This window comes from Chiloscyllium punctatum, chromosome 21 (assembly GCF_047496795.1).
Source record: "Chiloscyllium punctatum isolate Juve2018m chromosome 21, sChiPun1.3, whole genome shotgun sequence".
NCBI classification, from domain to species: domain Eukaryota; kingdom Metazoa; phylum Chordata; class Chondrichthyes; order Orectolobiformes; family Hemiscylliidae; genus Chiloscyllium; species Chiloscyllium punctatum.
Window position 1 is genome coordinate 8258887 of NC_092759.1, and position 15527 is coordinate 8274413.

The 15527-nt window shown below is 42.6% G+C and overlaps 1 protein-coding gene across 1 annotated transcript; it reads right to left on the reverse strand.

The window, feature by feature from the left end:
• Positions 1-504: 504 nt before the first annotated feature.
• On the reverse strand, positions 505-1446 carry LOC140492440 (probable G-protein coupled receptor 139). Its single transcript, XM_072591329.1, has one exon. It carries the CDS (start codon positions 1444-1446, stop codon positions 505-507), a length of 942 nt encoding a protein of 313 aa, XP_072447430.1.
• Between the last annotated feature and the right edge of the window lie 14081 nt (positions 1447-15527).

The window sequence follows — 15527 nt, forward strand, 5'->3', positions numbered from 1 at the left end:
AAGATCTCGGAAAAAGCAAGAGCTTGGTTTATCAATGCCCATTCTGCAATTTATAAACATTTTGTTTCTCTCATTGCTGCTAAACTGATGCATACGTGCATTTTTGTCTGAACTTGACAGATTACAAATTTCAACATCATACAAATATCTTCGCTAAAAGCGTCATATAGATGTTCCAATTATAATTAATAATTGTCTGTGGGAACTAAGTCTTTCCTTCCATGATACCTTCTGTTTTGAAGTTTTGCAAAGAGATTTTCCCACAGAATCCATCGATGCACAGTGATGATGACTTGTTCAGGTCTATTGTTTCATTAATGTGCACCACATAATTGTTTGTTTGCATTGGTTATGACATTGTGTTATTCTATACTCACTTTATTTTCAAAAAAATGCTGGTTCACAAACTTGTTTTTCAAATGATTTTCAGTAACAACTGAAAGAAGGTTCCTTGCAGAAATTTTAATCAGAGGGCAATGCTAAACTCAAAATGCATTAATGTCATTAGTTTTTAATGCATTTTCCATTCAGCGTAATTAGGAATGTTATACCGTGCTTCAGCTCTGCTCGGAATTTCTTTTGTGTTATTCCATAAATGCATGTGTTTGTTGATGAACTGAGTAATTGCAGCTTAACTCCAACCTGCTGAACAATGTAAACGCGTCCCTCAAAATATTTGCTTTGATATTGACAATTTACCAGTTGCCACGTCATTGAGTGCACAACAGTTGTCATCCATAACAGTATGAAGTTGGCTGATAGAGCGAACAACAAAATCATGGAATTTCGCCGATTCTCCATCTCTGGATCATTATGATTCTTGCTTGTACTTCGCAGTGCCTTGCGTACTTTACTTGTTGCAATAATATGCTTAATGGTTAACACATTAAAGACTAATATCATACATATCGGTAATAAAGGGTTAACAATACTTTCGATGCATTCATATGCCTTCCAGAAAAATGAAGTCGCGTAATCTGGTTTTCCAGTGCAGAACCAGGGAATATTGTTGATCACAATCACTGGCTGGTATAAAAAGAATATAGGAATGCTACGCAAACAACTTCCCATGAAAATGACTGATAGAATCACAGTTACTGTTCTCTTTCGACAGTATTTCTGCTTAAAATTTGAATAGCAAATAGCTGCACATCGATCAAATGTAAACGCAACAGTAAACCACACTGAACAATCAATTGACACATTGGACAGAGCATGTCTGAGTGAGCAAACAGGGGTTAGCAGCAAGAAAGAAACTGGAAAATACATGTGATTTAAACGATGCATAAGCACATCAGTCACCGTCACAGCGAGATCAGCTGCTGCCATGGCTAAGAGATAGTAAGTGATGCATTCAGAGAGACCACACTTCCCCCGGGCTAGAATCACGATTGCCACAATGTTAACTGTTAAAACAGGATTCCGAATATATGTTAATATCACCATAATGGTTTTCGTTATGAACATATCAATGATGTGTCTGATTTCAATTCCATAAGAATTCGATGCTTATGTGTACTTTCACTCACGTATGAATAGTACTCATCTAAACAGATTTCATCCATTGTGATGACATAATCAATCCCAATAAAGTTGTGGATGCTATACTGAATAAATTACATTAAAACGCAAGAAGGATAATCCTACTGGAGAATTAGAGGAAGGAAATAAGATGGTTCATGCATTTTCTTAATGAATTCACAAACTTTACAAAGAACTGTAAATTAAAATATACATTGAATTGTCCTAATCCTGTGAACCAGCCTAACTGACTGAATAAATAAAATGGCACACATTTCCTGGACCGTTAAAGCAGAGAAATGATTGAAACCTGTAATTAATTAACAATAATGAAATTTCAATTTATACATAAAAAGACTCATTGAAATGGGACCATGTAAAATAGTGAATGCACAAAATGTTAAACAATTTGCAGAATTTGGAGAATAATATTTTGGAAAGAAGTGGCAGAGACACTTTTGGATGAGTATTATTTACAATTTGCTGGAACCTGGTAATTGTAAAATAGTTATGATTTAATAACAAATATTTACATGGTACAAGCTGTCAGGTGCTCCCATGACCAGACAATGGAAGAAGGTCTCAAAGTCACCTGCACTCTGTCCACCTACACTCAGGAACCCAAGTAAGGTCTTCTTCAGCAGAATTGCAGCTTGATCTGTTGACTTCAGTTGGCTTTTTTTTGGTATTTCAAATCCCTTTATCTCTGTTCCTGTGTAGCTCCATCTGTTGCTCTCTCTCTGTCTAGATTCCACAGTGAACCTATGCATTATTTTTAGAGAGTTACTAATTCTAACTTACATGAAGAAAATTGTCAAAATAAAAGCAAAGAGCTTGACACTGTGACATCCACACATGGTGGTTTAGTAGGATTTGAACAAGCTTGCCCATCATTGCTCAGACCATTGAGTACATGAGTTGGGACATCACACTGAGTTTGTACAAGATGTTGCTGAGGAAACTTTCAGTGTGCTCTGTACATCAATGTTCACCCTGCCACAGAAAAGCAATGACTAAATTGGACACCTTTCAGAAAAGGATATTACCAGGGTGTTGCCGGGTCAGAATGCAATTAAGGGACTGAATAAGCTTCTCTTTTATTCACTGGAACCTAGAAGGTTGAGGGCTGACCTGGTAGAGGTTTATGTAATCACGAGGGGTGTCGAATAGGAACATTCTTACTCCTAGGGTGCGGGTGTCAATAGTAGGAGGCGCAATTTCTTTGAGAGGAGATAGCCTGGAAAAGGACCTAAAGGGGCAACATTTTATCACACAGGGATGCAGTCTCAGTGCAACACAGTGCAAGACATTTGGACTGGTACCTCAATAGGAAATGTTTAGAAGGAAGTGGACAAAGAGAGGTAAATAGGATTAGTTTAGTTTTGGGAAATTTGGTTGGCATGGCCGAGTTGGGTCAAAGCATCGGTTTTCCTGCTCTATAACTCTCTCACTCTGTGACTTTAGACTGGATCAGGAATATTATCTGCAAAATGCAAAAGTGTTAAAAAAAAATCAAATGGGCTCCAGTTTGCCAAGGATACATTTGCACAGACTTGGACAATATTATCCCCAAAACTTCGAAGTTCAGAAATATACCTATTCAGTAGATTTTCAACTGAGTTCCAAATCTGATTCAAGCTACTTTCAGACAGTCTTGTTCGACTGAACACAAAGTTAATTCCCCTATCTTTCATTGACCTAAAGCTATGGAAACACGTCCAAAAAAATAAAGACATATTGTGAACTTAAGACATGAGGCATCGTAGTGGGGACATTAGGCCATATTGAAAACCAGTGTTAGAAACAAGTGACTAATTTTCAAATACTTCAGTCAAAGGGTATTCATTTGTTGTATCATGTTTGTGTATAATTGGAATCCATAACAAAAACAGCAATCAGAATTCAATGAAAATGCATTACTGTGAAGTGACAAAATCAAATGCTTTTTGCACTAGATTGTGCAACACACAGAGAGGGCACGGAGGCGAACCAAGTCTAAAATGAAGAGACCAAAATATGTGTATCTTGATTAGCAGATGTCATTGTGAAACAGAATAAATAAACGCTTACACTGTCTATATTCAATGGCAATGAGTAAACAACTGAACAAAATGAGCAACTTCCAAAAAAATTGCGACCATATGTGGCAGGTTCAAAAAAAATAAACAAAGTTTGGTACATTCAACAGCTTGGTTTAATACGCTACCTGGTATGGCAATGATTGCAAGGACTAGGAAGTAAATGCGTTCCACTTCATAAATTACTGGATATTCCATTCCACACGAGATGAAAATAACATGTCACACTCGGAACGAGGTAAACATGAAATGAGTGACATATCAGCAGAGGCCTTAATAATAGTGAAACGGAGCATTTGGGGAATTAATTAACAATTGCACATCACAACAGTCGATGGTTACAGATGGAAAGCAATAACAGATTGGGTTAACCATTTTACTCAGTTTGAGAACAATTCAACCAAATAGGGAATGGAATGCATGTAACAATACAAAGTTGGTTTCGCATTTGGCAGAATGTAATAAACACCAAATAGGTTAAAATATATATTGGGTTGAATAGGTTTCTATGTATTTCTACATACCATAAATTTATAAACATCACAACATGACCACAATAACTCGAAATAAGATCATTGTGGTGCATCACCAAGAATTAAAGATTGTTCAAGTAACACTTGCTTAAAATATTCACTTTTGACTTATTGCGTTTTGACTGATGTCTTCATCGACCTGTGGCAGTCTGACAACCAAAGCAGATTTGGAAAATGTGATCAACACTCGAAGTGGCAGCTCATATTTAACTCACTGAAGGTTACGAGAATCCACGATCTAACATTTCATTTTAAAACCATTGGTTACAATCTCAGAAGTGTAATCAAACTTGTCTTGAAATGTACAGGTAAATCTCTGTTGGTTGGGGAAGGGTCCTTTGGGACCTAGGACAGGCGTGAGGGCAGAGGTGTTGGCCCAGGTTTTGCACTTCCTGCAGTGGCAGGGGATGGTGCCGGGTGTGGAGGGTTGGTTGATGGGGGGCATGTACCTAACAAGGGAGGCAAGATGCAATGATCTCTATGGAAGGTAGAGAGGAGTCGGGAGGGAAATATATCACTGGTGTTGGAATCTGTTTGTGGGTGGGCAGAAATGGCAGGGGATGATATGATGTATCCAGAAGTGGGTACATTTTTGGGGGGGTGGAAGTTGAAGACCAGACAGGTGCTTGTTGCGATTAGAGTGGTTGGGTTCAATGGTGGAGTTGTGCGAAGTGGAGGAGATGCCCTGGAGGACATCGTCATCTACATAGGAGGGGAATTTGTGTTCTTTGAAGAAGGAAGCCATCTAGGATATTCTATGGTGGAATTGGTCCACCTCTGAGCAGCTGCAACGGAGGCCATATTGCAAATGACACAAAAGTAGGTGGAGGGACAGGTAGATTTCGTGAAGCAGGAATGCTGTAGAAGGATTTGGACAGGCTCAGAGAGTGGACACAGAAGTGGAAGATAGAATGCAATGTGGGAAGGTGTGAGGTTATGCACTTTGGTAGGAAGACTAGACACCCAAACCATTTTCTAGGGCTTCAGAAATTTAACCTGCAAAGGAACTTGTCAGTCTTAGTTCAGGAATTCTCTGAAGGTTAACATGTATGTTCAGTAGACAGTTTGGAATGCAAATGCCATTTTAAACATTTATTGCAAGGGGCAGAGATGTGCTGCTGAGGCTGTATCAGCTCAAGACAGACTGCAATTGGAATACTGTGAGTGGTTTGCAGCCCTGTATTTGACAAAGGATGTTCTGCTGTTGAAGGCAGTCAACAAGAATGATCCTAGGCTGATGTGCTTTTCATACAAACAGCAGTTTAGGACTCTTGGTCTGTAATCGATGGCATTTAGAGTCATAAAGTGGATATAGGAAGGATAGAAAAGGAGACAAAAGATGTGCTGGAGAAATAGTATTTTTGGTTAAGGTAAACATTACTGCTGTAACTAGAGAAAACATTTCTTCAAAAAAATCAACAGTGAAAATATATGGTTTCAGTTTCGAAATGAGAAAGGAATGATCACCTTTGATGGGATTGTACTATAGGCCCCCCCAATAGACAGAGAGAAACTGATGAACAAGTATATCGCGATATCTCAGCCATACGCGAGAGTAATAAGGTGATTTTAATTTTAATTCTAATTAATTTCAATTTTCCCAAACATTGATGAGGACTATCATTGTTTAAAGGTTTGAATGGTGAAGAATTTGTTAAATACATTCCAGAAAATACATCATAATCAACATGTAAATGTTTCTACTAGAGAAGGAGCAAAACTTGACCTTCTCTTGGTAATAAGGCAAAACAAGTACTGAAGTGATAGTAGGGGGACTCTCTGAGTGTAGTGATCATAATTCTATCAGTTTTAAAACAGATTGGAAAAGGATAAGCTTTCCATTAAAGTTACAGTTTTAATTGGACGAAGGGAAGTTTTAACGGTGTGAGACAAGAACTTTGAAAAGTTGATTGGAGTAGACTATTCACGGGTCAACAAATCTCTGATAAACGGGAGGCTTTCAAAAGTGTGATAACAAGAGTTCAAAGCCAATATATTCTGTTGCGTTCCTGTTAGAGTGAAAAGTAAGGCTGGTATGTTTAGAGAACAATGGGGCACTGAAGGCATTGAGGTTTTAGTCAAGGACGAAAAATAATCATATATTAGAGCTGGACAATTAAGCTGACACGTTCCTTTACACATTACATTTCTGAAGCCTTAGAAATTGTCTAGCTGTCTAGTCTTCCTATCAAAGTGCATAACTTCACACTTTCCCAGACTGTAGTCCATCTGCCACTTGTCTGAACATTTTGCTAAACCGTTTCTTGAATAGTATAAAGAGTGCTTTCTTAAGACAGAGATGAGGTGGGCAAAGAGGGGATATGGGATAACTTTATCTGCCAAGGTTAGGGATGATCCAAGGAGATTCTACAACTATATACAGAGCAAACCAAAACTAGAGAGAGCGTTAGGCCCACTAAGCATCAAGGAGTTTGTCCTTGTGTTCAAACTCAGGTGATGGGAGAAATATTAAATGAATAGTTTTGTGTCAGTTTTTACTGTGGACAAAGCTAGCCTGTGTTCAGTCTCCATGTATGAAGCTGGACAGTTCCTGAGACAAACTATTTGACCAACGTCCAAAGAAATGGAGGGATGTTACTTGCACCTGGATTGACTTTCTACCCTGTGAGGCTTCCTGCTGCACTGAGAGTCTCCATGTTACCAGGACTGCAGGGTTTGAGTTATGAGGAGACAGTGGGATTTCTCTCACTGGAGGGTGGGGGGTGACTTTACAGAGGTTTATAAAATCATAGAGGATATAGATAAGACAAACAGCAAAGTCTTTTCCTTTGGATAGGAGAGTCCAAAACTAGAGGGTACATTTTTCAGGTGAGAGGAGAAAGATTTAAAAGAGAACCAAGGAGCAATCTTATAACCGCAGAGGGTGATTTAAATGGGGATTGAAATGCCAGTGCAAGTGGCCGTGCAGGTAGACATACAATATTTAAAAGCCATTTTGAGCAGTTACATGAAGAGGAAAGGTTTAGCGTGACATGGACTAAATCGAAGCAAGTGGAACTAGTACAGTTTGGGAAATCGGGCATAATGGATGGGTGGGACTGAAGGAAGCTAGACAACTCAGGGAAATAAATATTGATGTTTTTAAATGATGCTAGTGTGGGTCTGATAATCCCGGAGTGAGGGAAACTCTCCCCGGGATAGTGTGGGGCTGATAAACCGGGAGTGAGGGACACTCTCAGGGGGATAGTGTGGGGCTGATAAACCCGGAGTGAGGGACACTCTCAGGGGGATAGTGTGGGGCTGATACATCCCTCCCTGTGACTGTGATCTCCCCCAGTCCCTGCAAGTGCCTCGATCTCTGTATCAACCTCTGGGATCGACATGCCTCTCTATCCATGTAATCTTCTCCAGCATCTACACCCCTCCATATATCTGTAACAACTTCCAGTTCAACATACATATCTATTTCTGAAACCTCCCAACACCCCTCCATTTGTCTGTAAAATTCCTCATCACCTATAAAATGCACTATGTCTGTAAATCCCTCCAGCACATACACTCCCTCTTATCTCTGTAACCTGCTCCAGCAACTACAGACCTCTCTAACTCTGTAAAAATTGCATCACTCCATATCTCTACTGCTCTGTAATGTTCTATTTGTTGAGACTGACTAGCTCAGAGGAGAAGAGTTTGGGATTAATGTTTCTGATCCACACAAAGAATCAATTCTGGACATTTGTGCAGTTTAAGTAAGCTCCAAATATCCTCAGAATATATCTTCAGATCATCAGTTCGGCTGCAGTTCTTGTTTGACGGCATGACGGCTCTGGAGCTGGGGATGGACTCACTGTGGAGCAGACGCAACGCTGAGGAGGTCGTGGATGGCATGTTTAGCGAACTGGTCACACTGCAGGTTAGAGTTGCTGAGGGCAACGGTGAATGGGTGACCATAAGACAGAAAAAGAGTAGGAAGGCAGTGCAGGTGTCCCCTGCGGTCATCTCCCTCCAAAACAGGTATACCGTTTTGGATACTGTTGTGGGAGATCGCTCACCAGAGGAGGGCAGCAGTTGCCAGCGTCATGACACTGTGGCTGGCACTGCTGTTCTGAAGGGCGGGAAAAAGCATCGTAGGACCACAGTCATCAGGGATTCTATTGTGAGGGGAGTAGATCGGTGGTTCTGTGGCCGAAAATGGGACTCCTGGTTGGTATGTTGCCTCCCAGGTGCTTGGGTCAGGGATGTCACCGATCGGATGCAAAGCATTCTAAAAGTGGAGGGTGAACCACCAGTTGTCTTAGTGCATATAGGCACCAACGATATAAGTAGAAAACGGGATGAGGTCCTGAAAGAAGAATTCAGGGAGCTAGGACAGAAGTTAAAGAGGAGGACCTCAAAGGGAGTGATCCTGGGATTACTAGCAGTGCCACGTGCTAGCCGGTGTAACAAATGAAAAAATAGGCAGGATGAACATGTGGCTTGAGAGACGGTGTAGGAGGGAGCGGTTCAGATTTGTTGGACATTGGGACCGGTTCTTGGGAAGGTAGGACTATTACAAAATGCACTATCCACATCTGAACCAGGCCAGAACCAATGTCCTCGGGGGAGTTTTTGCGACTACTGTTGGGAAGGTTTTAAACTAATGTGTCAGGGGGCTGGCAACCTGAAGAGAAAACAAGAAGGCAGCGAGTTGGAGACTGGAGACTGGAGACTATAAGAATTATGAAGATAACATTAGTAAAGGGAAAAGTAGGCGGAGAGCAGGTGCAAGGAGTATAGTGTGTAAGGCAGATGAACTTAGGTCTTGGATTGGTGCCTGGGAGTATGATGTTATTGCAATCGCAGAGACTTGGTTGAAGGAAGGGCATGATGATCGGGCAACTATATGTTCCAGGGTATAGAACCTTGCACCCTTTAAAAATTATTTGGATGAGAACTTCAAATGTAGTAACATCCAAGGATATGGGACAAGTGCAGGAAATTAGGATTCACGCAGTTTTGGCTGTAGTTATATCAGTATAGATTTGATGGGCTGAAGGACCTTTTCTGCATTGTAAGAATATATGAATGTATCATCCGTCTTCAATTGACCTGTAGAAGGTGGAGCTGAGCTGACCTTCTCTGTCTATCTCTTATTGTCCATCTCTAATGGTTCCGGAGAAGATGGAGCTGGGCTGACCTTTCTCTGTGTATCTTTAGGGGTCAGTTCCCCATTTTCGCCGTTGAATTTGTCATGTTTTCTCCCTAATGTGTGGATGAGCAACACCTGCAGCTGCAGCCAGATAGTTTTACAGATGAACATTGACTCCAATCTCCACATTGACTCTGAGATAAACTCAAACTGAAGCCACCTTCTTCCCTTTTGTTGTTGACCAACCGCCATTTTCCCGCCTCAGGCAAATGCCCGGATGAGCAGAGGGAGTGAGCGTTAATGCCTGCGCACGGTCTGCCATTAGGAAATGCACCCTGCACTTGGTGTCAGCAGTACGACACCAGGAGCTTATTGATTTGGAGATGCCGGTGTTGGACTGGGGTGTACAAAGTTAAAAATCACACTACACCAGGTTATAGTCCAACAGGTTTAATTTGAAACACTAGCTTTCTGAGGTCACCTGATGAAGGAGTGTCGCTCCAAAAGCTAGTGCTTCCAATTAAACCTGTTGGACTATAACCTGATGTTGTGTGATTTTTAACTATGACCTTACTGATCCATGTTTAACTGCGTCTGCGCGTGTTGTCTGCTGTGTCGGTTCACCGCACTGGTTGAGTGGTGATGTACTGCGCCTGCGCTTTGTCCATGGAGATGTGCTGCCCTTTGTCAGTAACTGCACCAGCTGATCCTTGGCGAATCGTGCCTGTACTGTGTCTATGATGATGTGAATTGATTCATGGCCATGAGATCAGAGGTCTATTCTGGAGAGTGGTGAATTACAGGCTCATGATTGTAGAAAGATTTGTGACAGTGTGTAAGGTAGCAGGAGAGTATTTAAAGGATTTGCAAGTGAAATTGAAGCAGTGCACATCTACATATTCTATATTATCCATCAGGAGAATATTTCACGTGGGAAATGAAATCGTGTTGTTTTTCATTTTGCAAGGGGAACCTCGGAAAACAAGATTCAGTACCAGATTAGTGTGTAAATTGACTTGCCTAATAGATTCTCCCAATCACAGGAAGGAGAATGGGTAATGTCATATAAATGTTACCAAATTGGTATCATCACAGACAAAAGAAGAATGGAATTGGTGAGGGAAGTGAGGTCAGGAATGATAAGGCAATAAGAGTTCAATTGAAGAGGGATAGACGGTGTCTAAGTGAGCCACCTGCAATTCAAATAGCCAACACAAATAGTAAGGCAGTTAAACATTAGCTTTCTCTTAATTGGCAGAGGTCACTGGATGTTTGTGTAAGACAATGTAGAAGTACCAGATAATCTGGAGAGATAGACCTGGGTCTACTGTGTCAGGCAGACATGACGTGATGTGGACTCGGGAGAGTCAACATTCGTAAAACGGTATCCTTATCAACTGAGCCCAAAAAGTCAATCTCAAGAGGAAACAGATTTAATACATGCAGGAACATCACTTCGTTGAAACTAGTCAAACCTAGCGTTCACCAGCACTGTTAGTTCCTCAGCAGATGCATTAGGTTCTGTACAGACTTCAGAAAGGTGAACAGAGTCACAGAGACAGATTTGTCCCCAATTCCATTTTTAGTAGGTTCTGGTCATGCCTCATTCCTTCCGGAGATTGACACAATGAAGGGATGTTGAAAAATGCCATCAATATCAAAAGCAAAGTAGTCACCCACATTTCTCAAAAGAAATCCAAAAGATGTAATTTGGCCCATCGAGTGTGCAACAACCCTCCTAGAATTGGACCTTCACCCAATGCCCATAACCCCCCATTTCCATGGCTATTCCACCTACTATGGGCAATTTAGCACAGCCAATCCACCCAATCTGCACATCTTTGGACTGATTCTGATCATTGCCCAGTGAGCCCTTGGTTAGAGAGAGGTGGCGGGGGTGTTGTGGTGGAGGTGTGTGCATTCATGTGTCTGTGTGTCAACAAATGTGTCTCTGTGTTGTCTATCTCTGTCTATCTGTGTATATAGGTGTGTGAGTGTGTTAGTGTAGCTCTGTATGTATTAGTGTGTGCCTCTATGTTTGTGTGTCTCTTTGTGTCAGAGTCTCTGTGCATTGGGGTCTCTGTTGATTTGGGGACTGTATCCATTTAAACAGGGTTAGCCCCGACCCCCCCCCCCATCCGCTGTCTGACTCTCTGTTTATTCTTGTGTTCAAAGTAATACAGTGCTGTTACTCATATTGATGTATGTCTGTGTGTGTGTGTGTGCACGTGCCCGCCCACCTCTGCCTGCAATGAGACACAGTTTGTCCTGGAGTGAAGTCTGCATTAATTAATTAATTAAAAAGCAAGGCATCAATGTCCCTCTGACCCTCTTGTGTTTAAAGTGATACAATGCCACCCTCTGCTGGCCTTCCTGTGCCACTGCATAAGCAGCAGTTTTTTGCTTCTGGGACAATTTGCTCCTGTCTCTGTTCTTCCTGTTATTTCAAGGGGCTGCATGGTGATGTCACCGCAAGATGGCTGCCCCTATGGAGAAGGACCGACAAGGAAGAAGTGGGAGGAGGCAAGAGATGAATCGGACCAGGGCCTTCAGACAAGGCAGTGTGCCTCCCTCTGGTGTCCAGTAAGAGAAATCAGCAACCACTGTCCAAATAAATGAAACCAGTATTTATTTTTCAGAGAAATGTCCCACTGGGTCACTCCTGCCTATCACACACTGCCTCTCTCCCTCACACAGACATAGACACACTCTTCTTGATCACTTTATCTGCTTACATTGCCACTTTCAGGAAACTGTGGACCTCCAAGCCTACAAGTGTGTTAGTGCTTCTAAGAGTTCTGTGTTTTACTGTATACCTCCTTCATACGTTAGACCTTCCAAAACACTTCACCTCACATATGTACAGATTAAACTCTGTCTGCCAAAATCTTCAGTCTATCTACATCCTGCTGTATCCTCTGACAATCCTCCTCATTATCCACAGCTCCCCCAATCTTTGTGTCATCTGCAAAATTGCTAATCAGATGTAATGAAGGACTGTACCTTTAAGTAAGTTAAAAACTAGCAGAACTACCTGACAGCACCAAATGTTCTGAACAAGATACAATGTCAACTTTTGGTCCAGCAGCTACTGTAGATTGTTGCCTGGAGACAAAAACACATTTGGTTTAGGCCAATCAGTTTAAATTATACCCCCCAAAAATACCAGACTCCAATCAAGTTTGAATTTAGTATATTGATAATATTAAAAGCCAATGGCACAATCCGGTACTTTGGTGGTAAAAGATTGGGGGAAAAATTGAACATTTGAGAGGAGAACAGCCAAGCCACCAGAATGTACAGACTGCCAGAAACACAACCCTCTTAAAGGTGCACTTATCTATTAATGACCTGTAAAAGAAAAAAAATCTCCAGAGGAGGACACAAAGAGAAGATTCAACAGCTGCCTAGTTTTGAAATTTATATTTTTGGTATATCTTAATTGGGATTTGTTTTATCAGACTACTATTATAGAAGTGAAAGTAAAAGATAGGTTAGAGGAAGGAGTTGTAAATAGTTGTTAGTTAATTATTCTCTGTTATACTTTAAGAAATAACGTTGTTACTTTTTACTTTAACTAGTTCTTGGTCTCTCAAATTTTCACAGATTACCGCACGGGATAAATCTTTTCTGTGTTGCTATTTTAAATTAGTGGGGGGAGGGGAGGTGGGGGTGGAATGGGGGTTTACCCCAGGTGATAACACAGTCCACTTATTTTCTCTTCCAAATCATTTATTTTACTTACAAACAAGGGGAATCCTAGCACTGACGTTGGCAGAACACCCATGATCACAGCTCCTCAGTCAGTAAAACATCCTTTCCCTGCTACTGGCTTTGAGATTGAGACTCCTCAGGAACAGTCACTTTAACCCACCAAAACCGTGCTGAAAAATGGCACCTTTCTAAACTAAACTCCTGGCCCCACGTGGTCCATATCCCTCTATTCCATGCTTTTCATGAGCCTCGTGAATCTGCGGCCTTCATTTTTGCCGCAGGAGCGGTGAGAGTGTATGCTGAGCAGGACCAGCCATGGGACAGCTCAGTAAGTGAAGTAATATATTTGGGCGTTTGCTTTACTCCAAATATTACGTGGGTAGTGTGTCCCACCCATCCTCCTCCTCTAACCGAAAGAAAGGTTCTGACAGCGAATTTGATAAGATTAGATTAGATTAGATTACTTACAGTGTGGAAACAGGCCCTTCAGCCCAACAAGTCCACACCGACCTGCCGAAGACCAACCCACCCATACATTTACCCCTTCAACTAACACTATGGGCAATTTTAGCACGGCCAATTCACCTGACCTGCACATCTTTAGACTGTGGGAGGAAACCGGAGCAAACCCACGCGGACACGGGGAGAATGTGCAAACTCCAACGAGACAGGCGCCTGAGGCGGGAATTGAACCCGGGGTCTCTGGCGCTCTGAGGCAGCAGTGCTAACCACTAGTTTTCATTTCAAAAGACTCCTTGGGAATTTAGGACAGAGGGAATGGAGGTTCGGGCAGTTGAACGTTCCTCCTGCAGAATGTGGCAGGTAAGGGTCACCTCTAGTGCCCCTGCTGACTGCATCTGTGGGAAATGCACCCAACTCCAGCTCCTTGGAAACTGTGTTAGGGAACTGGAGCTGGAGCTGGATGAACTTCGGATCATTCGGGAGGCTGAGGGGGTTATTGCGAGGAGTTACAGGGAGGTAGTCACACCTCTGGTACAGGAAGAAGGTTGATAGGTTACAGTCAGGGGACGGAAAGGGAACAGGCAGACAGTATAGGGATCCCCTGTGACCTTTCCCTGCATAACAAGTATATCGTTTTGAATACTGTTGGGAGGGGCAACTTACCAGAGATAAGCCATGGAGCACAGGTCTCTGACACAGAGTCTGTCCATTTTACTCAGAAGGGAAGGGGGGAGAGGAGCAGAGCAGTCATCAATGGGGACTCCATAGTTAGGGGGACAGATAGGAGATTCTGTGGGAACGAGAGAGACTCACCGTTGATGTGTTGCCTCCCAGGTGCCATGGTTCGTGATGAAAAGATCGTGTTTTTGGGATCCTTGCAGGGGAGGGAGCTCACTGCACCTCAGATAAACTTCCTCATCTTGGGAAACCGCGGGCTGCCCTGGATGACCATGGCTAGTGATTTGATCACGTTGTGCACCTGGAATGTATATGGGAGCCATTCCCCCATTAAAAGAAAGAAGGTGCTTTCAAGCCTTAGGAAGGAAAGGGTGAACATCGCCCTGCTGCAGGAGACACATTTAACTGATAAGGAGCATCTGAAACTTGAAGCAGGGGGTTATGACAGGGTCTTCTTCTCCTCCTTCAGCTCCAAGAGTAGAGGAGTGGCTATACTGGGAAGAAGGAACCTCCCTTTCCAGGTAACTGAGCAAATGAAGAATGAACATGGAGGGTGCATCATTCTTAAAGCTGTAATACATGGAGAAGAGTATGGCATCTTGTCCTCTGTCACAGCCTCTTCAATTTCTAGTTGATGCAGCTGATAAATGAATGAGTGTTGGGGTGTGCCACACAATTATAGGAGGGGTTTTTAATCACCTACTAGATCCTGAGGTTGACAGTGGGCCAAGGGGCCTGGCTGGTACACCTGTGCAGTTTAAGCAGTTGGTGGATATGTGTGAGGAGTTGGAACTCGTGGATGTGTGGAGGCACCTCCACCCCAATAGAAGAGACGTTACTTTCTCTTCCAACCCACACAAGTGCCATACATGAACTGATATGTTTTTTATGCCATCAGATTGTTTGGACAGAACATTGGTGTGCAAAATTGGGACTGTACCTGTCTCAGACCATGCGCCAGTGCGCCAGATGTTAAAATCAAAGGTGGTGGAATGTCACTGGCGCGTGGACCCATTCCTGTTAAGGGATAGTAAATATATTGAGTACATTACAAGAGAGTTCAGGGCCTTCTGGGATATCAACTTGGGTACGGCCAGTAATCCTCTCTGCATACCTCGACACGGTCCTGTCCCCCTTAGTCCAAGAACTCCCCACCTATGTTCGGGACACCACCCACGCCCTCCACCTCCTTCATGATTTTCGCTTCCCCGGCCCCCAACGCCTTATCTTCACCATGGACATCCAGTCCCTGTACACCTCCATTCCCCCATCACGAAGGACTCAAAGCCCTCCACTTCTTCCTTTCCCACCGAACCAACCAGTACCCTTCCACTGACACACTCCTTCAACTGACTGAACTGGTCCTCACTCTGAACAACTTCTCTTTACAATCCTCCCACTTAAAACCCTCTGATGACCCCTTCTCCTGCCTCCAACACACCCCATCCACCT